This window comes from Coturnix japonica, chromosome 3, assembly GCF_054131305.1.
Source record: "Coturnix japonica strain WE chromosome 3, WE-NBRP24, whole genome shotgun sequence".
Taxonomy (NCBI): Eukaryota; Metazoa; Chordata; class Aves; order Galliformes; family Phasianidae; genus Coturnix; species Coturnix japonica.
The window spans coordinates 83,106,076-83,130,110 of NC_140665.1; the positions used below are offsets into that span (position 1 = coordinate 83,106,076).

Sequence of the window (24,035 nt, forward strand, 5' to 3'; positions counted from 1 at the left end):
TTCTCTTATGCCTTGAATCTTCTAGCAAGTGCTCCAGACTGAGACATAACTAGTTAAGGCTATCTGCTCTTACCTTAAGTATGAGAACAGCCCATGTGTGTCTTGAAGAAACACCCTCTTTATCTGAAGATAAGAAAGACCTTTACGCTTTTAAATACATATTTGAAAAGTAAGCAGTACAAAGCTACTGTCATATACTAATGCAAACACGTCTGGAACAGTACTGAAGTTCCTCAGACATTAGTTTTCATAGCTATAACACTAAATGCATAATTATGATTTTTTATCAACCAAACCTACAGAGATGAGAAAATAACAAATTTGTTATCTACCCCCTACTTGCTCTGTTTGCTAATGTATATTGGTCTTTGGCTTTTGATTTATAATTGTCTCGTTTTGAACTATGATATATAATAATTCAATGCCTTTGTGGCTTGATATTCTCATCTACAAAACTGTAAACACTTTGGTCATATTCTTTGATCGCTAAGGATAAAGGAGAGCATATAAATTCTGAATCCACTGTGGCAGTGACATTTCTGCTAATCAGGAACACTAAGATGTCAGTCAGCTGTATAGGATACAGACTTAAGGCAAAACATAACAATGTTAACAGCTTAAGAAAACAAATACACAGCAAATGGGAAACAGATACCAAAGGCAAGAGCAACAGAGATAGCTACATTCATAAATAATACTACTGTAAATTCAACAGGCTTACTACTGAGTGGACAATGTACAGGAAAATTGTTAACTTTGAAGCAAGCTGTAGCCAGACCTTGCAATTATTTATTTTGAACAGCTGTATTAAGGTGAGTCATTTTATGGATGGCAGTAGGAACTCAAGTGACGAGCTCAACCCCAGTTACAGCATGTGATTGCTCTGACAGCCCTCACTTACCTCTCTAGGTAAGGTAAATCAGGATAGGAATTCAAAGCACAAAAGCTTTCTGAGGTCTGTCATGCTGACTTTAATTTTGGTTGTACAGAATATCACCTGTTTATTAGGAAATAGTAACTACACAGAAGGCCAAAGGGAAAATCGTGGTCACACTGATTTCATTGAAAAAGTCTGCACTTGTTTTGGAGAGGTGAATTCTAAAGTGTAGTTCAGTTATTACAGTGCCTTGTACTACTCCATGGGGAAAATAACACAACTACCAGCAAGCTGTTCTGGAATAACTACAAGTGAAGTACACACTTGTATTAAGAAACTAAATACAAACAACGCAGTGGCATTCACCCCCGCTTCTGAACAGGAGAATGGGAAATTCTGACAGCAGCTAGCAGGTTTTTGTGCTTCAAGACTGTTTTCCTTTGCGTCAGCAGATCTCCACGTTCCATGTAGTTTCTACTCTACTGTACTACAGAAACACTCCTGCAACAGGGTAGAATCTATACTGCTCCTTTAAAATACATTAATAGGTAGTACAGCATTTGAGTTGTCAAATTCTGATACATGACAAATGAATTTAAAGATTAAAATTGCCCAAAATGTGTTCTCCATTCCTCAGAGCACCACTGTCTATGTTGGAAAGTTCTTCGAGATAAAACACTATGCTAAGAGATCAAAAAAAGGCTGATGGCAATACTGAATGTGAACCAATTAAGCCTGTAGTTCTTCAGGCAAGATTGTTCCCTGGCTGAAAAACTTGTGAAAACTCAGATTTCTTGAGGATAAAAATTCAGAAGAACAAAAATAGCTTCAACATGGGTATCAGTTTTCTTTTGAAAAGAAGAAAAATAGATAAGCAACCCCCAAATCCGCTGGACTAGCAACTAGAAGTACCATTTTGCCTGGGCAGTATCACTTTATGTCATCAGTTTTGTATTTGTAGCAAATTGTTACATATAATCACTTCAGCACATTGTAGTACAAAGGTATTACTGAATATGCCTAAAGAACACTTTACAGAATGTACAAGAAGTATAAATGAGTTTTTAATAGCACTCTTTTGTTTTCACTGACAAAAATACTGCTACAAAACATATGTGTATGCTTACTTCTCATATACTAGGCAGACATTAATAAATACGGCTATCTGTAAGAGCTGATCTTTGCTTTTCTTTATTTTATTTTTAAATCCATCATAGATGTAAAGTATTTTGATAGTGCATTAGCACAGCTGTGACATAAAAAGGCAATGCCTATCAATCAGTTCACTGTGCCTTTTAAGAGAGAACACAAGCATCAGATCTGGTGAAGAGACCTGCAAACCTTTGACTTGACAGAAACCTGTGAGCAAAAATTCCTCAACTGATTACATTGGTTTTGGTCAGATTCCCCCTCCCCATGCTAGCCCCAGCCTCTGCTTGCTTTTTTGTTTTAGATCCTGTGGATGAATATAATGTATAGAGAAATGGTGTAGAAGAAATGCACTTAATAGAAGTCCTAGGCCTCTGGTGTTTGCTTGTGCTCTTTTACATCCCTGCCCTCCTAAACTTTCACATCTCAAAACCATCCCAACCTCTTCTCCAGAAGTTATAAAAGTTCTCCCATGTGTTAAAAATTCAGGTCAAATTCAGATATTTCCTGTTAGCAGTTAAATTAGCATTTCCATACACTTCAGTTTTAAGAACAGTTTGATTATTAAGTCCTTCCACTCCTCTTACAAAATCTGAGTGGCCACTTCAAAGAGTGTCCTATTGATGTCTCTTCTCTTTGTATGTATCATCACTTGTATGACTGCGCTTATGCAGGCAGTGTCAGGGCAGGGGGCAAAGGGGGCAGGTAAATAAACAAGGGTGAGAATTCCAAAGGCAAATTCAGTCTGGTGAATACCTGACATGATTACTCGCCCTGAGCAGATAACAAAGAACAAACACCAAATCATACAGTAGGAGCACAAACAACACAACACATCCTCTTCCAGTGTGTTGCATGTCCCCTATATGATTAGAAAAACTGGGACATGACTTTACTCTCTCTAATGAACCTACAAAAGGCTAACATCATGTTTCACCTAGAAACTAAACACCACTGACACTCTGGTTTGCAAATACTAGGAACCCATTTCACAGAAAGCGGGCAGAAGAAAATGATGAATGCATTTTTTTAATGTAGCACTGGTACTAAAACACCAGCTGAAGTCCCTGTGTAGTAGCATATCTTAGCAAGGAAAATTTTCTCCAGACATCTTCAACTGATAACTTAAAAACCATATCCATCATTTGTCAGGGACTCAAGAAATAGCACAGAATTTTTTTCTTTCAGTGAGATGACTATTTCATTTACCAACCTCTTTCCTGGAATTCAGTAATTTTTTTCAAGCTTTTATGAATGATAAATTCTAGCCCCTCTCTCTAATCTACTTGGACTGCTGAAGTTAATGAGCTAAGATAAGCACTGCTGCAAGCATAACTCACTATCATTGTTCCAATCTCTGTTCAAATTATATTTAAAATAGTTGGCAAAGAGTATTGTTGAGAAAGTAAAAATGATTGCTTAACAGACTTCCACACCCATATTCTACAAGTCTTTTTCTGCATGGAAGCATCACTCTTTATATAGGCATGGATAGAGCCCAGTTTTCTCTCATATTTATATACGGTTAGTACTAGATCATTATTTCTATATCTATGAATGTATCCAAACAAGAAGATCAATAGCATATGATCATTTTTTCAGTTACGTGCAACCTCTTGCTCATGCCTTAAACAATTATCAAACCAAATCAAACAAACCTGGGAAAAAAGGAAACCAGAAGAAATTATATTTCTTTTTCCATAGTTGTAAAAAGAGTCAACTGTTTTTGTTTACTTTACTTGGGCCAGGACCCTGCAAAACAAGACAGAATTGATACTGAGAATTTGTACAATAGTTCCCAGAAGAGCTCAGAAAAGTCCTTTGAGACTTACTGAAGGCCTACATACAGGGGGGTCCAGCAAGACTTAATAACAAGTTACACTCTTTTACACTGTAACTTAATTCTTTCTCTGGGATCCAAGTTTTGTAAACATTAACAACCCCAACTTCAGCAGAAACACCTGCCTCTCTTTGATTTTCCAATATAGTCATATGTTAACCATCTAAACCTCAATTTAATCTTCTTATGAAATACCTTTTTAAAAAGTCTTACAACTAACACTGATATTATGAATCCAGGTTTAAGACTGCTAGGCTATTTGAATACAATAAAATCAGTGCAAAGTGTGGCATATTTACTGGATAGCCTGCAAGTTAACACGTTCCATCAGGAATCCCAAAAGTATGTCAAGGAAGTCTTTCAGTGTTTTCTGGCTTGTGTTGCAAAGTAGTAATCCTTGGGTTGTCCAAACAACATGATTCTTAACAAAACAGGTTTGAATTCTCTCCAGGAAGAGCTGATCCTTATTTGGACACCAATCTAAAAGACTCAGAGCTATGTATTCTCTCTAAGGTATGTAGGAATGTCTCAGTGGTGGAAAGGGGAATCCAGTTAATGAAGTGAGAGAAAAACACGCAGCCAGAAGGACCCTGTGCTGCTCTATCCTGCCCTTTCCCCATTCTCTTGCCCTGTCAATCATGCTTGAGAAATCAGTACAAGATGTTTGTAAAACCTGTGTGCAAGCTTTACAACTTACAGTTTTAAGGCAACTCATTAAAAGTCATACAGGGAAAGAACATTTCATTATTGAAATCTCTGTTACTTTATAATAAGTGAAGGAAGATTCACATTAATTTGACAAAGATGAGTAATCATCTTGATACCATTTCTCAGATGAATAATCTTGTCAGGAAAAACTGCTAAACATTATCAGTTGTGGTTCAGACAGCTCAGCTGGGATGAGTCAGGCTGTAGGAACACCTCAAGCTTCAGAGAAGCCAGAAACCTACCGGAGATTAAAGGCAGAACCTTACAAAACACACAAGGAGTACGGCTACCAGATTGTTTGCAAAAGTCTGTCCTTCCTTAAGGTCAGACAGGCCTCACAGTGCTTTCTTCCCCACACATCTGAAAGTTACATCTTCAGTTACATCTGAAAAAGACTCACAGTTCACGAACTGACACAGTCCTGCCAAACAGCCTCCTTGCATGAACACCAGTTATGTCAACAGAGGAGCAGGGTTGGCAAGCTGTATCATTTGAAGATGAGGTCTAGTTACACTAACAGTAAACCCATTTAGTTGGCAAGTTGGTTTGACCTGAGGCATTCTGCTAACCTCACTCTGACAGTGTAGCTGTCCCACAGAAGTACTGTAGACTGTGATGTAATGTCATTTTATGTACAACAAATTCTATTCTATGTTTGGAAACATATATCACAAGTACGCAGTCCACTGTTATGAAATTCCATTGTCATATTGACTGGACTTAGCATGAGGATGATGTGCATAATTTTTCTACACATCATACAATCACGAAGCAAGATTTTCTTACGACACCTTTTCATAGTCAGTTTTTAGTACAGTGTAGCATAGCCTTACATATGGTTTTCCTCTTCAGTACGGATAAAATTGCTGTCAGCCAGCAAGTTGCCTAACGTTGTTTACAGCATGTTTTCTTAAGGTCAGAATTAACATAAGTAATAATCATGTTAAGGAGTGACACTGTGATGCATCAAGCATGAAAGAGGTCAAAAGTAAGTCCACTAACAATGCCATCTTATCCTTATATATCTCCAAACATTCAAAAGAGTCTAGGTTTCATCTAGCTTAGTTCCAATTATGAATTTCTGGGCTAGTAAATACAAATAAATATGTTGAATAGTTTTCCTTAATGGGTGAATCAGTGCAGAAACATTCTCTGACTTGTCCACGTAGGAGTTGGTTTCTCACTGCACTGAGTGTTAAGGTAGTTCAGGGAAATCAATGCCTGAACTCAGATACACAGGTTTGTACTTAAAGTTTTGGTGGTATGAATACCCTCATCTCCAACAGTCTGTTTATTTTCCCACTGAAAACAGGAAAATGCTGAAATTCTCATAGAATTTGCTTAGAGCTGTATTGGTTAAATGTGACTTGCTGAATAACTTGTTTATTCTTTACAGGTTTCCTTTTTCATGTGTGACCTTTTTTACTTCCTTTGAAAATTATCATATGACTACACGTCTCCACTATTACATAACACAGAACTCTGTTTAATATAACTATATTTTTATACATGGCTTAGGAGAAGTAGGTTAGCCTGTTTACAAAGTGTTTGCCTGCTGTAGGCATGTTTTAAATACCTTACTTTACCTTACTTGAAATCCTTTAAACTTTTCCACACATATCACAGAAGAGGCTGAACAAGCCTCTGTCTTTTAGATTTAATTGCTTCCTGAAGTAACCAACCTGTATCACTGTATCAACAGTGTTATGGTTGCTGCTCCTGAGGTTGTACTGATCAACAACACAAGCCTTTCAGATGTTGTAATCTGGCAGTGACACATACATCATATCCTCTTTGTAACATGGAAATGACACAGATTATACTTTTTGAAAAAGAGGTAAGAATCACACTTTATTCTCCTGCCTAGCTGAATTCAGAGGAGGCATACTAGCTAAAATGACATTTAACTATATAGCCCTTGAGAGCCATTGGAGATGGCCTGGATTGCCTGTGAACAAAACAGGCAGGAGTGAAAATGGACTGGAAACAGTATTTCCTCACCGTGTTTCAGGACCTCACTAAACTGAGCCGGCCTTAACTCTGTTTTCCTTCTTTCCCTTCCAGTAGATACATTAGTAGCTCTGCAGCAGTTGTTGAAAAAGATCAAAGTATGCCAGCCAAGCCAAGTCCTACTGCATCCAAAAGCAGAAAACAACTGTCAATTTAAAAGGGACAGTGAGGGGAAAAAAAAATAATAATTCTTTTCCTTGTGTTGAGAGCAGGCAGTAATTCAAGGCTGTAAATTGCATGACAAAAGGTCTAGTGATAAGTCTATTGTGGCAACAAATTATATGCTTTATCTAAACAGAGGAGAGACGTCATAAAAAGGCATCCTTCCCTTCCACACACCCTTTTTAATTCACTTCTACTGCACACATTTACACGCATGTTTAAGTCAATATAGTGTTTACAGAGGTACTTGAGTTGGATGTCCTACAGATTTAAAGCCCTTACAGAGCAGAAATAAACTTTTACTATGGGGAAGAAAGGAGAGCATGGTATACTTGCTAGGAATACTTCTGAAACCTCTTAACATCTGTTTAGGGAGGTAACATGGCCCAGAGTCCACCTCAACTGCTTAAATATAGGGGTTTTTGTTTGCTTCTTTTGTTGCTTTTTTTTGGTTAAATATAACACTAGGAAGAAAGAGGTGCATGCACTGTACATAAAGTGCTCTGTCTTCTCAGTGTGAGTCTTAGGAAACTGAAGATGCACAAGTCCCTAAGCAGAGAAACACTCAGAGAAGCATTTCTTCTAAGTTAGAAATTAGACAGAAATGGAGTAAGGTAACGAAAAGAGATAAAACTCATTTCCAAATCTGTTTGTTTGTTTGCTTTTATTCTCAGATCTCTCTGATACCCTCCCAATTAACTTTCATGATGATAGTGGGGATGCAAAATCACAAAAGCTGAGAACCATAAGGTATATGAGCAAAACGTACATAAAGATGTTATTTTCTTCTAACAACAGGTAAGCATACCAAATCAGTGCATATTCCCACTGCACATATTCCCACTGATGGACAGAAACCTTAGGATTATACCCTGTAGTTGGATAAACTGTGTCATTTGAGGCATATTCAAGTGAAGTCAAAGAGATGGTATGCTGATTACCAACAAATTTCTCATGGACTAATGGTCAGCAGTACAGTAAAACAGTCATAATGCTTCATTAATTCCTTTAACTAATCCTTGATCCCTTGTAAATGAGGTTAAATTGTAGGCAGACAGATAATTTTTTTCTTGCCAGGGAAGAAAAATGCTTCTGATAAAACATCAACTAGATTATTTCTGCCCTCCCCCACCCCCCAGTATTTTTCATGTTTACCTTTCTTGCATCTCGTATCATCTTCCGAATAGTTTCCTTTATGGTGTAAGGCTGTGCTCGTGGTGGATGAAAAAGCAGATCGATATTTGTGCCACCAGAAATTCCAGGCATCAGGTAGGGCCAACCTAAGTCAAGATTTGGAGCTTCCACATCTGATTCAATAGGCCAGTAGGTTCCCGAAGAAGAGGTGTCATCAATGGCATTGTTAGAGGAATAAACTGTGTTTTGGGGAAGTTTATGAACATTGTTCAAAATATAATCAATTTCCTCATCTGCAAGGAACTCGGAACATCTCTCTTTCGAAAGAAATTCTTTGTAGGCTTCTAAACCTCCTTCAATTAGGGCATCAATAGCTACTCGGTACCATTCCTTGTAATGAGGTTCAATATAGTTGTCTGATCTGCATTCATCATGTAGGGATGATAGCAAAGATGAGGTTTCCATTTTCACGTATATTTTGTACAAAGTCTCTTAAACTTCCATTTGCAAGTTGGTGTAATATACCTGTAAGGAAAGGAAAGTAAGAAAGTAAGACAACAATCAGAATATTTGTAGCAATTTAAGTCAGACACACGCACAGATATTATGCAAAATACTTTTCTGATAATGTTGCTGACACCTTTTTCTCACACCTTCCAAGAACATCAAAGAGTTTTGAAAATGCTCAGGGATGAATATTCCCAAATGACTATTAGAAAGTTACTTAAGGAGCCTCTTCTACTTAAGGCAATACTAAGCATGTGAAATGATTTGGTGAAAGTCTTCTATTTAAAAGACACAGCAGAACACTGAAGATCTGCACCAACAACACATACACAAAGTACATCCCAGTATACTACTGTAGGCAGTGTTTCAAAAGTCTCTTTATAATAACAACTGACAGAGTAGTGTTGAGAGAAACACTTCAGAAAACAATTGTTTCCTAATATTTGATGCAACACATACCTTTTCTCTGTCTTCTTTGAAATTACAGTAATTCAGGTCCAACTCCTTATCTGTTTATTCTCCCATGCTGATCTAATCCATTTGCTGCTCCTAAGCAGGAACAGCCTACCTCATTTCAGTGACTTATGAGGAACTCCCGAAAGATGTCTCCTCCCACATCTGGGATCAAACTCTGAATCAGCAATCTGATGTCTAGTTTCCACCCTGCTCATTCCTTCTGCCAAAAGGAGCGGCTGCTTTAATCTCACCATTTTATATTTTTTTTTTCAAGAACACTTATAATAAGCAAGCTCTTTATTGCTGACGGTATAAAAATTCATCCTTACCATCTTTTTCTATTTCATTTAACAAGGATTGAAAGTCTTGGTTCCTGCTATGTCAGTTTTGGATTTAAGGCTGACAGAGGACAAATGACCAACATTTCTTCCCTCGTGACTGTGCAGCTCTACAGAGTTTCAGCAACTCCACAGTTTGCCTAGGACCTAAATTGCAATGACTTTCTGCACCAGACAGGAAACACAGAAAAAAAATAATGTCATAAGAATAGCATGACTACAGTCGTGTGAAATAGAAAGATGATGTATGGTAGTAGTGTCTCATTTCTCAGTGTGAGGACATGAGCCTTGCATCACTGTGGAGGTTGGGAGAAAGACAACAGAAGTAGGAAGAACAGCCAGTGAATCCAGAATAATTATGATAAGCATACACAAAGTATTGTTTGCAAGTTAACGCTAGGTTACCTTGCAAGCCTAATTATTAGTATAGCAATATAATAGGAATAGTTGTACAGAGTTTCATTTACTGACATGTAAATAAAATTCTCTATTCACATCAAGTCCTTTCAGATACTTTTGTTAACAGTGTATTCATTTTCTACTGTCTGCTGGAATGGTTTAAATCTTCTTGAAAGGAAACTTGGGTTAGCTGCATTGACCTAGGAATGGAAAACAAAACTTCCATACACTGCTCATATTCTGAAGTGCAATGAAATGTTTGATTAAACCAAGATTTCTGAGGATCTTGGGAAGTCTAAAGTTAAAAAAGGACAAAGAAAGAATAATCCAGATCTAAGGCTGGCACCAGCATGTCATAAGAAATAATCCCATTTGAATCCTGTCTCCCAGCCAAGTAGCAGGATAGATCTTCCCAGATAGGATTGCTTTCGAGCCTGGGGGAAAGGAGTGTTTCTTACTGCTTCCAGAGAAGCTCTCTGTGATGAACAGGAACGCAGCAAGCAAAAGGGATCTGATAGCTTTCCTCTGATCAAGAATTGTATGTATTCCTACAACAGATACTCAGGGCTTCATTCTACACTTCATTTACAGTCAAAAAGACGACACAGAATGGGAACAATATCATTTCCACAAACACGCTGGCCAGATGCAGATGACAGCCTGTGGGGTAGTGTGGCAGAAGAACAAACAAGCATGAAGCACAGAAAAAAAAACCAACAACAGACTATTTCAAAGGTCAAACTCTAAAAAATATTGCAAAACTAAAAACTTCAAATCAGTGTATCATGAAAAGCAACCAGGTGGAACAGCTGCTCAAGAAATTTTAGGCAAAGAATGTAAAACTACCAGGAGTACAAAGTACACAATTACCCAGCTGAGTTGTTCTGAAGAGTCTCAACCCTAACAGAGATAACTTTACTAAGCACCCCACATATTCCTCTTGTAGGACACATATTCCTCTTTCAGGACAAGGATCACCCCAAACAGTGCTAGAAAACAGTCAGTCTTAGAATGACATTAAAGTGTCAATCTTTATTTTACTAAGGCAAATGAAAGGTGTTTCTGAAATCATTAACATTTTAGAATGGATATTCTCTGAGTAGTTTTGTCACTGGTTGCAAATATATATGGTTGAGAAAGACATCTAAGTGTTTATTTCAAAACTTTGGCTAAATCCCTTTCTCTTCTTCTCTCTCCTCCCTTTGACAACAGCACTAGGGAACAGGACTATATTTAGTATGCGAAGTTGTGCAATGTATAATATGTAATGTTATGAACACATATACAGATGCAGAAAGTGATTGAATGTGTGTTCATTTGTGACCATTAATTGTTGCATGGAGCAAATACAATAACTTATGCTCAGCATCTTCCAAACAAATAGTTATTTTACAGGAAGCATCTTTGACACTGATCTTTGACTTACAGGTGCTTTTTATAAAAGAAGTTTAAAGCTGCATATATTTATTTAAGAAGTAAATGTTAAATCTGTCAACATGGAAACAATCATAGAGAAGACAAATAATTCTAGTTGGACTTTTTTTGAAGTAAGGACACCAGCACGTGACATGATCATGAGAAGAAACAAAAGAAAACTCTCCAATTAAAATTATAGTGTTAGGTGTATTTGACAAGGAGTATTGAATCAGGGATTTTCTTCCTTAGAAGGCAATTTTGTAGAAAATATATCTATGAAATCAATATATTTTGGACAGAGAGACTGAGGTTTAAGCAAAACTCTAAAAGAACGCTTTGATGTCATTTTCAACCATATCTAACTTCTGCACAATCAGCTTCATTCCTCAAAGATCAGGATTTATCCTCCTTGAGCAAACAAATCTATCAGCAAAGTTGTGCTGAATGAGGCCCTTATCTGGAGGCATCCAGGATCCTGGCAACAGCCATCGTCCCACCTCTGCAGATGTCACCTATGCTTTGTAAGACTCATGATCACAAATGCTACCAGGAAAGCTGTTGTTCAGACCCTGAGAAAAAAGCTTAACTGTTACTTCCAGCTCACTCTATCACCCACCTTGAGACCAGCAAGAAGAAAAGATAAAAGAAAAGCAAGCATGTTTTTTATGGGAAGATACTAAGAGTATCCCAGCTTCCATAAAAACAACCAATGAGAAATGCCCACTGCAGAAAACAACAGAATACTCTGAGGTGGCTCCATGAGCACAGCCTCCCAGGCTATAGAGCCGAGGACAAGAGACTTCTTTGCCTAACTATTATTCTCAGGATTTCAAATATTTCCCACTCAGCAACTCTGGGGAGCAGCCCCAACTTCATGCTGTCATGGCTGGTCCATGGGAAGGCCCTGGCCATGGTGCTCTCCTAGGGACATCCCCAGCCCCCTTCCCCAAATACATGGCCAGTTTCTACCTAAAGTTTCCATCTCTACACTTCAGAAGAGGGGCATTTCTTGTCCCAGCCCCTTCGCATGTGGTCTCTGGGGTTCTGGGAGCCTGGTGCTGTCCTGGGGCCTGCATGGCCATTCTGGGAACAAGCGGGTGTTCAGCACCTGCCCTCCACCAAACACTGCATTAAGGAACTGTACCAACTGTACCACGCTATTTACTAACACCAGGCGGTGACAGACAACTGTACCATCGCTTGCACCAAATCCAAGCAAAACCAAACACAAAAACAACACCGCAAGCGTTCCCACTCCTCCACTTTTGAGGCTGGAAGTTCACTTTTCAGGCAAAACAGCCCTCCGCGGGCACCGCCACGTGCTCGGGCACGCCCCAGCCTCGGGGACATCGCACGTGTGGCACCTACGGCCACCTCGAGGCGGGCAGAAGAGCCCGGCGGGGCTCGGCGGCATCTCAGCTCCCATCAGCTCTGCCCCGGCCCCGCCGTCCTGGGGAGCCCTTCCCGAGGGCCGCCCGCCCCCAGCCCGGTCCCCCGTAGCGGCGCTGCCGGAGCGGGCCGGGCCCGAGGGGGGCGAGCGGGTGGGAGGCGGACGGAGAGTCACTTACTGCGCCGCTGCGTCGCGGGGGGACTTCGCCTCTTCCCAGCTCTTCCCGACCCGGCGGGGTACCCAGCTCCTGCGATTGCGGCCGCAGCGAGTCAGGGCAGCGCAGGGCTCCTCGCAGGTACTTCCCGTCGCTCTCAGGCGCGGTGGGTGTGGAAACCAGTTACAACATGTCAGGACGGTGTCGCACCAAAACCCGCCGCAAAAGCGGGGCGAGAACTTGTCTGAACTGGGGAAGCCCGGCCCTCCCTCGCGCAGAACGCAGGGCAGCGCCTTCCCAGGGGCGCGGCGGGGCCCCCGGCCCTTCCCTGCTCTTCCCTGCCCTGCCCTGCCTTGCCCTGCGCTGCGCTGCGCTGCCCGCCGGACGGGCCTGCGAGCGGGGGCAGCAGGGAGATAACACTGACACTGCGCCGTGAGCCGGACAAACGCACCCCTCAGCCTCCAGACACGGTTTCCAACTTAACAGCAGGGAGAAAGACGCAGCAATGGAGGGATATGTGTTTGTACAGGGTTAGATAATGTGGACTTAAGCCTGTCATGGTTTAATATCTTTAAAACGCTCTTCATCTGGTGATGACTTTTGTTAAAGAAACGGCAGAGCACTTTCTTTAGGACCTCCTGCAGCCCGAGCGCTGAGGTGGCTGTTCATTGCTCCCAGCCCTCTCCGAACCGCCCATCCAAATCATAACCATCTTTGCAGCAGTGCCATGAATCTACCTGCAGACCAACACTAGGCTTAGTCAGTTTCAGCCAACAGATAGGAAACTCCTTATAGACTTTACCCCTGTGGGACGTAACCGCTTTTCCATGAGCGGTGTCACAGTACGAATGATATCTTATCAATAACAACTCATCCAGTCTGGCTGTTTGTGCAGACTTCCACCCTTCACAGTCCTCTATTAAGTGCAGGGTACGTCCAGTGTCTGAAGGTAAACACAGTTCTACTCTGCACCTTTTGGACTCGACTCTAAGAAAGAAAAAAGAGTGAAAATAAATAAAATCTACACAGCAATGCACTTGTGTATATGTATGCATTTACATATATAAAAGTGAAAATATACAATGTCTCAACAACATACATCTATGAAAGTATGTATCTAGAAGCTACTAAGCAGTAGGTTCTGCTGCACTGTGAATTCGGGTAGTGGAATGCATGAGCAAAAATAGCTGGTGTCAGCATGCTTGTGGACTGCTGCTTATTGACACAGAATAACCTCGATTAAATGATGTAATCCTTCACACACCTGTAAAAAGAAGTTACCTTTGTTTTAGATGAAGTTCTTGTTATCCCATTGTGAAAGACAGAACTGTTTTTAGTTTATTGTCTCAAAGTTTGCTTTCCTGAGGCCTTTCTGATGATAAGACTCTGACAGGCAACTGCTAACTATCCAGGAGGGTGAATGGTGGGTGTTATCGTGCCATCCCTGCTTAGGACTGCAAAGATAAGCAGGAACAAGACAAGCAGTCTTTTCCAGGGGTGCTGCTGGGAGGAGCAGACCCCTGCAGAAGGTGGTAAATCTTGTGTCTGGCAACAGAGACCTCCAACCCTTGCTGGCTTATCTGTGGGACAGGAATGTCAGAAAAGTTAGTTTTAAATCATTTTACAAAGAAGTGTTTGTTAAGAAGAAGAAAAACCCCCACCGAAATGGGGGATAAAAGGCCCTCGCTAAACTGGGGACTTTGGAGACAAACTCCCAAAGACACCTTTGACGGAGAATTCCCTGAGGGGGAAACTTCGTCGGAAGAACCCCGGGACCGGCTTGCTGCGGAGCTCCCTGGCTGTCTCCCATCCCCTGCGGCGATCAGACGAGTTCCTGAGATCATCGGACCTACTGTGTACCTCGCTGGACCCACGGTGGTGACTCTCTTTCGCTCTCTGCAAAGACTCCTTGCTTACATTTCCTACTTTTTCTATCGCCTACCTTCCCTTCCCCATTTCCCTAAAAATAGCTAGGACTTTAATAAACTGGTTGGACCAACATTTGAACCGTTGCTTCTTAATCTCACGCCTTGTATACACATATCAAAGAACCTTGCCTCCCTCCTACAAATTGGAGCGAGACACCCATGGAAAATGTGTGGTCAGGAAGGAGAAGTTGTTTCTGCGGAAACTTGTCCATGAAGATGTGGAGCCATATAAGTTTCTAAAAGCACAGATCTATTTTCTGAAGTTAATTTGGAGGGTAAGAAGGTGGGCAGATGATCCCCAAAGGAGTTTTGACCTCGACTGAGTTGTTCAGACTTTCATTATATGAAATTTACAAGTGTTCCTGATTCTTCTTATAAAAATCAGTGCTTGAGTGCAGGCTTAGCACAAACAAAAAGCAGTAAAGAGACCAACCATAGTTTTCTAAATAAGGAAATCTACATGAAAAGAGAACCTAGGATTTGTTGGTTTGTTTGTTTTGTTTGCCATGTTAGTATGTGATCAAGAAAAGTTCTCTTCTGTACCTGTACAGTGCCCCACTTAGTGAGAAACTGATCTGCTTGTAGCTATACACATGTACACATGTAATAGAAATGAACAATATAATATAAAACAACAGAAATAATACCAGTAATAATAAAGTATTATTAACGTTGCCTTTGTTGCTAAGGAGAAAGGTTTTCTCTCTGTATAGGTATTACGCCTTGCCAACTTTAAGACTGACAGGTAAACTGAGTGATGAGAAGAGACAGAGGAAACTTAAAGCAGACCTTTTTAAATCATGAGAAAGTCTATACATAGAAAATAAAAAATGGGGATGGCAAATGCTGATGCAGATTCTTTCATGCATTTAGGGAGTGTGTGAGATTATCAATGGAAGCCCTCTGGTAGCTGTGCAAGACATGACATTACACAAAATTGAGCTAGAATAATGTGTTATGAAAAATAGATACTTTAACCAACTGTTAAAATAATGAATGCTTTTATTTAGCAGATAGCAAACTCATGGATTTTGCAACCACAAAGTGTAGATACAAACAGTATTAGCAAGCTCAATATCAGTAAAGTTACTTACACTTAGAGTTGTGGTTCTGCGGCAGGGGAGGAAATGAACTTTAGAAAGTCTGCAGTCTTTCTTGTGCCTGAACAGCCTTTTCCATTGCTGTTTTTCGAAATAGAACATTGGGCAAGACCAAATTTTATCCTAATGATTGAAATCATATTACTGGAACCTTATAAAAAAAAATTAAAAAATCTTATTCTAGAAGTAGCTTGTTCAAGAGAAAAAAAAAAAAGAAACTACTAATATCATCATATTGAGAATATTATCAGAAAGAACAGTGATTACCTGAAGTCACCTAAGAATTCCTATGATGTTATTGATGGGCAGTCATCTCTGTGAGATTCCATTTATCAAGTATGAGGGGTTTTTTGTAACTGACAGAATATCTTGCCATTTACTAGTCTAGTTGAATGCCAGCGGAAGGTGAAAGCTTTTTATACATATACAATGACACCAACCCATAAGGTTAGAATATGTGTTATTATTAATGATAAATATATACATATTTATATATAAATATAATAAATATAAATATATTCATTAAATATAAATATATTCATATATATATATATGAATAAGACTTCTATTCCTACCTAATGCGATTTAATTTAGGGAGCTTTCAGCAGTAAGTGTTTGTATGGTGCATGACTTATTAATTAAACTTTGCTGTTTTTAAACAGCTATAGAAAGCGTAAACTCCCGAAGATTCATGATATTTACAAATAGAAGGCCTTCTCATCTAAATGATAAGCACAGAGACTGTACATGGAAATTTTAGAACCAGAGGAAATGTGTGATTAGAGATACAGATATGGGTATGGGTATAAAAGGAACTGCACTGCATTTGTACAAAGATGATTAATGCTGATACAAAACTCCCACCTTTCATAAAGAAACAGAGAGAAAGATGATGCAGAAGAATAAAAATTAATGTGGAGAAGCTAATATCTTACTCTCAGTGTGTGGGGTTTTGTTTTTGTAAAATTAAATGATCATAAACTGATCCTTTTGTGTTGCACTCCAAAGTCAGGGGTACATTAATTTTTGGTAAGGACATAATAAAAACGTTTGGGAATGTCAAAATGCTGATTAATTTACCAGTGACCTCCACTGTTTCAAGAAATGGCCAGTACTTCACATACAGATAACTAAAGTCAAGGTCTTTCACAAATGTTCCTGGCAATGTTCCTAATCCATATGTTGTGGCCTGGGTATTTACACCATCTACTGTATAGCAGATTTTTCTCCTTGGTCAGGTCTTGTGTCAAAGCCTTGTGCAAACATATGGATAAGACTTCAGGAAGTTCAATTGTGAAGATAATCTGAGTGTTTCCTTTAAGAAATCTGTGGTTAGAGGTGGAAAAAAAAAAAATGTTCAAAATATTCTATTTTTTGAGACACAAGTAAATAAAATTAAAAAAAAAAATCCGCCAGTCTTCACTTTTTTTTTTTTTTGCGTACCTAACATATATACATAACTTAGGGACAGGATAAAAGAGCAGGGTGAGAGGGGTGATCAAAGTTGTAGAACTTCCAGCTGAGGAAGAAACACACAAACTGAGACTCTCCAGCTTGGGAATGCAGTTGGTGCCTGAGGCCATCTGATGTGGTTCATCACATAGCGTACAGCTCTGCTGTAAAACAGGGCTGGATACAGGGGGGGAACCTCCTCTGAGGTCTGTTCTAATACATGAATGGTCAGGTATCTTCTTCAAGCATATCTAAACATTCATATTTTCTGTGGCCTTCTGAGATTTTATCTGTCCTAGTTATTTAGACTAAATCTTAGAAATCTTTTTGCCCAGGTGGCATTCATATAGCAGTAATCACTTCCAAAACGCACAGGTTCTGTGAGTGCTCAGCTCTTTGAAGGAAGATCCTTAAGGAATGGTAAGCTCTCCACTGTTGTTTGCTAGTAGTGTTTTAGTGAGCATTGATTCTGAATTTTGTGGTAGACAATGGCCAAGGTCCTGAAATAAGTGCATTGTGTTTATGTAGGCACTCTCTAGCTTTAAGGATATTCTGATGAAGAGGAGATTTCACACATAAGCTGTGCTGTTTCTTACTGAAAAGGAGAGCCCGTAAATAAATGCATAGAAAGAGAAAAATAAGGTAGGGCTAAGGGGAATAAGTTGCTGCTTGTTTTGGACATGGCTTATTTTCAAAGCTATTACCACTTTGACAGGCCTGTGTTGGCACTTACCAGGACCCACTTTTGGTTTAGCATTCACCTCTGTGCTTGAAGGTGAGGTTGGCAAAGGGATGAAAGGTCTCTGTCTTATTTCAATCCCAGAATTGCCTGAAGCTACTTTTCCTTCCATTGCTGTTTATAGTAGATGCTTGGAGCTCTCCGTGTTACCTTGCTGTTTACTTGGATGCTTTTGGTCCTAATTATATTTGTAAACTCAAGCCTATTTTTCTTGTAACCTTTTTCTAGCACTGAAGTTTAAGAAGGAATAAAGGTTTCAAGATACCTCTAGGAGGTTTCTGGCCATCAATAGTAATAGTGGCAGATGAATAAATGAAGAATAAACCAGGCAGTAAAGCAATGCCATCAAATAATAAAATTATATATGAAAGTCTCAGCAACATAGAAAGTTACATTAATCTTCAGCTTAAATTTGAATACAGGAGCTAGAAAATGGCAGGTTTATTCTTTTCTAGGTAGATTATTGAGCTGTAAATAAATTCACAGCCAAGAAAGTTATAACCAATGTTTTAGCTGTAAAGAAATTTCAAAATCATTCCATCTTTTTCTAGCCATCCACACACTTGTTCAGAAAACACAAATGACTTATGATTAGCGATCTTTTATTAACTGAATGATAAATGAGCTCACACATGAGCTCAGAAAACACTTTCCCACAAATCTGTTGTTGCGCAGTTTGCTTGAAATTGTTAATCAATATATGCAGTTAATGAAATAAGCACCATTTACTCTAACTTTATCCAGTTGTCTTCAGAATGAATGTAGAAATAGTGTAAATGAGACAGGAAAAGGAAAAATATAGATTATGCAGAGTTTAAAGGGGAGTAATGTTTTTTTGTCAGATCAGCTAATATTGTTCTGAAAAGTCTACTTGCTTACAGATGCTCAAGTTTCAGTAAGTCTGAAGCAGAAGTAAACTTCAAATCCAAGTACAAATTGTAAACAACACCTCTGAGTTGAATAACAGATGTATCAAGTACAGAAGAGGTGGTTGAGAACAGCCCTGTGGGGCTTGGGGATTCTCATGCATGAAAAGCTCAACACAAGCCAGCAGTGTACACTTGCAGCCCAGAAGGCCAACTAAATCCTGGGCTGCATCAAAAGTGGAGTGGCCAGCAGGGAGAGGGAACTGATCGTCTCCCTCTACTCTCATGAGACTCCATCTGTAGTATTGCAACCAGGATTGGGGCCACCAGCACAACAAAAAGGTGTGAAGCTGTTGGAGCAAGTCCAGAGGGGGGCTGTGTGCATGATCAGAGGGCTGGAGCATCTCTCCTGTGAAGAAAGGCTGAGGGAGCTGGGTTTATTCAGCCTGGAGAAGACTCTGGCGTGACCTCATTGTGGCCTTCTACTATTTAAAGGAAACTTATAAACAAGAGGGAGAATTACTTTCATACAGCTAGGTAGTGATATCACAACAGGGAATGTTTTTAAATTAAAGAGGGGGAGATTTAGGTTAGATGCTAAGAAGACATTTATTACAGAGAGTGGTGAGGTACTGGCACAGGTTGCCCAGAAAAGCTGTGGATGACCTATCTCTGGAGATATTCAAGGCCACGTTGGATGGGGCCCTGTGCAGGCTGCTGTAGCCACTGGTAACTTCACCCATGGCAGTGGGGTCAGAAGTGTATGGTCCTTAACATTTCCTCCAGCCCAAGCAATTTTATGATTCTATGACTCTGTGATTCTATGGTTCTATGATATAGGAGTAGCTGCACTAAGTTCAGCATCAGAGCTGTGAGAGTGCCTGTTATTCAGTGTAGTGGCTTTGACTGTGCATATTGTTAAGTGAGTAGAACAAAAGATTTGGGCAAGTTCTTCAATTGCCAGCTCTTTCAGAAGCATGCAGGAGTTGAGGATGACTGTGAGTATACTGAAATTCCAAGCATGAATGAAATTCCAAGTAAGGGGAGGGAGTCACTTATTACAACATAAGTTTTTAAAAACTCTTGCAGTAAGGTTGTAGAAAGAGGCAGATGCTTTGTAATGGCTCGTAGGCAGTGTTCTCCATGGCAATGTGATGATAAGAAACAGTGCGCATAAGTTGCAACAAGGATAATTCTAAATGAGCACCAGAAGAAATCCATCTCTGTGGCAGTGGTTAATCATTGGGATATGCTTCCTGGACAGAATGTGGAATCCACTGCTGTGGAGGTTTCAAAATATGACTTGACAAGGCCCTTTCCAACCTTTTCTAAGTTTTTGGTTAGACTGCCTTGAAGCAAGAGGTCAGACTAGGCAAATTCCAGAAACAATTTCCACCCACATTTTTCTGTGACACTGTGATTCTATACTTACTTTCCTGGCTGTAATTGTTTTAATTCTGGCAGAATTTACTCCATCTCTAGAGTAGTAAAGTTGTCCACAGATTTTCACTAAAAAGCAATTTTTCTTTATGCTCCTCTCTCACCTGTGTGTTAAAATCCCCAGTCTTTAACTGCAATTACTCTGTGATAATCAAAATTTAACTTGTGATTATGAATTAATATTGTTGCCTGATGTTGTCTATTAATATTATCAGCAACTGAATGGCTGATTTCTTTCATACTTAAATTGACTCTGAAGATAAAACTGTAGTAGTAATGAAAGCCATTCAATCCCTGCACTGGACTCATCAATTAGCTCTGTGGGTGTCACAGAATCCCAGGGTGGTTGATACTGGCATGGACCTCTCAGTCCATCTGGTCCACAGTAAGTTGCCCAGGACCATGGCCAGGCAGCCTCCAAAGATCTCCAGTGAGGAGACTTCACAAACTCTCTGAGCAGTCTGTGCCAGTGCTCTGTCATCTGGACAATAATTTTTTCTTTTCTTCTGACATAATCTCTTATGTTCAGTTTGGAAACTTTGGTTGTGTTGCAGGGCACCAGGGAAATTTCCATGTTCGTAATCTTTCCATGTTCGTGTGTCTGATTATGAACATGGAAATCTGTCTTATTATACCCCTTCAAGTATTCAAGTATTCATTGGATCCAATGATGCCTTCTCTAGGCTGAATAGTCCCAGCTTTCTTCCTACAAGAGGTGATGCAGTCCTTTGATCATCTTTGTGGCCCTATGTTGGGTTCTCTCCAGTATAATGCAGAGGCTGAAAGCGGACACAGTATTCCTGTACATCGATGCTGAGAAGAGTGGAAGGATCAACACTTTGCTAATGTAGTAAATATTCTTAAGGTCTATCTAAAGCCCAGAAATACGTATTATTTTTAAATACATGTTTAGATGTGAAACCATAAGTCAATGGGGTTAGGAGAATTCCTTGTACATAGCCTATGTATGATTATTACTGAGGATACTGTAAGTCAAACAAAAGTTTACTGGTTATCATAGAATTATAGAATATCTTTGGATATTCTATAGGAAGAGACCTACAAGGATCCCTGAGTCCAGCTCCTGGCTTATTGCTGGACTCTCTTGTCAAAACCAGAAACTGTGTAAAATGTTTGCAGACAGAAAAGGTGAAAAGTTTCTGTACAATATCAGTAACACTGATGTAGCTGCATGTGATGTTGTTGTACATCAGGCTTTGAAATACTTGAAGTCCAGATATTGGGTTCAGTAGGATATTGAATGGTTAATCTGAAATAGATTCCTGAACAGTATCATGGGCAAAACATACTCCTAAATTCTAACATTTGAGAATTCTCTCTATTCACTTTAGATATGTGAAATGGAAAATTGTTAACTTGATAGAAGTACAGAGATCTCCTTGCTGAAGTCAAGGTACACTACATCCACTGCTCACCCCCATCTATTCAACCGCTGATGACATCATAGAAGGCAACCTCATAGCCTTCTATGATGATGAATGTATTTTTAGGTGGTGATTCTATTCTGAGTTGTACTTAGTAAGTAAATGAGTAAGGTTAGTTCTACTCAGGACAAAAAGTTGGTAGGCTAAGGAGTCATTCATTAAAGGTGTCTGATTATGAACATGGAAATTGGCAGCTGCTCTTGCTAAGAATTGAACTTCTTTTAGACTGGAATCATTTACACAGGAAAAAAAAAAAAAGGTGTTTTGAAACTTAAAAATATCTGAAGATCAGTTATACTGAACTATAACCATATAGCAAACTAGAATGAAGTAGCCTATTATTAAAAAAAAAAAAAAAAAAGACTGCATAAAAGTTTCTGAAAATGAAGTAAATGCTATCCTTTCATTTTTTTTATCTAAGGCTGCACAATTTCTGTGTAAAACAGACAAAATGACTTCAAACCTAAAAGGGGACTTCAATGACTAGCACAGGACTTCAGGCACCTATACTGAAAATTGTTCATCAAATAAGCCCTGTTCAACTGTTATTTAAACTGACTCCATGGGGTCTTATTTTCCCATTTTAAAGCTCCAAGGCGCCTGTCTTTATATGCCTTTGTATATGCAGATCTTTGTCCTTCTGGGCACCTCCGCACCTAATTCATAAGCCTGATCAACATTCAGAAACTTTGAATTACTCCTCTTAACAGACCACATGAAGCTCAGATCAAAAGATTTTAGAGGTACTTAAGTCCTGTGCTGGATCTAGTCCTCCCAGCTATATTTATGAAAAGTATATTATAGTTTTCATTTTCTGTCTGATTTGCAGTGGAAAGAGCAAAACTGTTTCCATTCCTTCTAGCAGTTTTAGTTCAGCCTTTTAGTAAACAAGGCAGATCTTACTGGAATATTTTTATGAACTAAGCACATCAAAGACAGAAAAATTTGAGTTGAAACTGAACTTTGAAGATCATTCAGTCCAGCCCTCTGCCATGAGCAGAGATATATTTCAGAAGATCACGTTGTTCAAAGTTTCATGCAGTCTGTCTGAACAATTGCATGGTGAGACATCTACAGCTTTATGGAGCAACCAGTGCCTGTGTCTCACCACTCTCATAGTATCCAACCCAAAGCATTTGATATGGTCCCACATCATGTTATTATCTCTAAATGGGAAAGATGTGGATTTGAATGGTGAACTATTCAGAGGAAAAAGAGCTGGTTAGATGGTCACAGCCAGAGGATTGTCGAGAGTGTCTCTGTATTCAAGTGGAAGCTGTTGATGAGTGGTGTCCCCCCAGGTTCCAACTTGGGATGGGTACTCTTCAACATCTTTATTGATGAATTGGATAGCGTGATTGAGTACACCCTCCAAATGTTCTGATCACACTAAGCTGAGTGGTTTAGTTGACACAAGAGAAGGAAGGAATTACATCTAGAGGAATCATCTGGAAAATCTTGAAAAATGAGCTCATGAGACCTTAATGATGTTAAACATGGTCAAGTACAAGGTGTTGCAATCCCAGTGCTTTACCATCTTCACTGTGAAGGTTTTCCCTATATTCAACCTAAATCTACTTGGTGCCATTTCCTCTTGACCTATCACCACAGACCCTACTAAAGAGTCTATCTTCTTCTTTCCTGTAGCTCCCCTTTAGATACTGAAAGTATCTACCAGTACCCCAAGTCCCTTCTGATAGGGCTGTGCTCTGTCTTTATGTCCTCCTGCTTGTTACTGATAGTGAGCCACATGCAAGACCTTGCACTTGGATTTATTGAACTTCATGAGTTTTATGTGGACCTGCTGCTTGGGCTCTGTCAAGGTCTGTCTGATTGGTATCCCATCCCTTGGGCATGTCAGCTACAGCACACAGCTTGGTGTCAATCCTCAATCTTGATGAGCGTGTAATTGATCCCACTATTGATATTACTGATGAAGATGTTAAGGATCATCAGTCCCAGTACTGACCCCCAAGGAACACCATTCGTCACCTATCTCCATCCTCAGATGATAGTGAGACAGGTTGCTTTGGATGCCCTATCCCTTCCAGATGTCCTATCAAGGCTAGATTGGATGGCATTCCGTGAGCTTGTGTAGCGTGTGGCAATTCTGCCCATGGCAGGTGGGCTAGAGCTAGCTAATCTTTAAGGTCCCTTCTAAGCCATTAGACCATTTTATGGTTCTATGATTCTGCCATCATTCCATGAATTTAAGTCTAGCTTGTTTGCACTTAAAATCATTGTTACTTGTCCTGTCACTACAAGCCTTATTAACAATATTTCAGTATCTTTCTCATACGAAGGCCAGAGGATAAACTGCATGAGGTGACCTCAGAAACATACAATATCAGTGACTTTCTACATTGTGAATCACTATGCAACTTGTACACACCTACCATAAGAACAGATACAAGGTCATGTGTAGTTATGCATCCCCATAAAGGCAATATTAGAATAGTGGATTTGAAAGACAAGTAAACAACAGCATTTTGACCAGTAACCTCAGAATTGGAAGTAACACGAGG

At 39.6% G+C, this 24,035-nt stretch overlaps 1 protein-coding gene across 2 annotated transcripts in view; it reads right to left on the reverse strand.

Annotated features, from left to right (window-relative positions):
• The window catches only part of SACK1B (scaffolding CK1 anchoring protein B), a 48,785-nt gene extending 35,866 nt beyond the window's left edge, over positions 1–12,919 (reverse strand). Inside the window, exons 1-2 of one of the 2 annotated variants that reach the window (XM_015859222.3) lie at positions 12,565–12,919; positions 7,902–8,405 (exon numbers count right to left, since the gene is read on the reverse strand). In XM_015859222.3, the coding sequence (XP_015714708.1) occupies positions 7,902–8,345 (444 nt within the window). In that variant the 5' untranslated portion in view covers positions 8,346–8,405; positions 12,565–12,919. Of the gene's footprint in view, positions 1–7,901; positions 8,406–9,172; positions 9,246–12,564 lie in introns of those variants that run through there. The other variant, XM_015859224.3, reaches the window with a different exon arrangement.
• Positions 12,920–24,035: the final 11,116 nt, after the last annotated feature.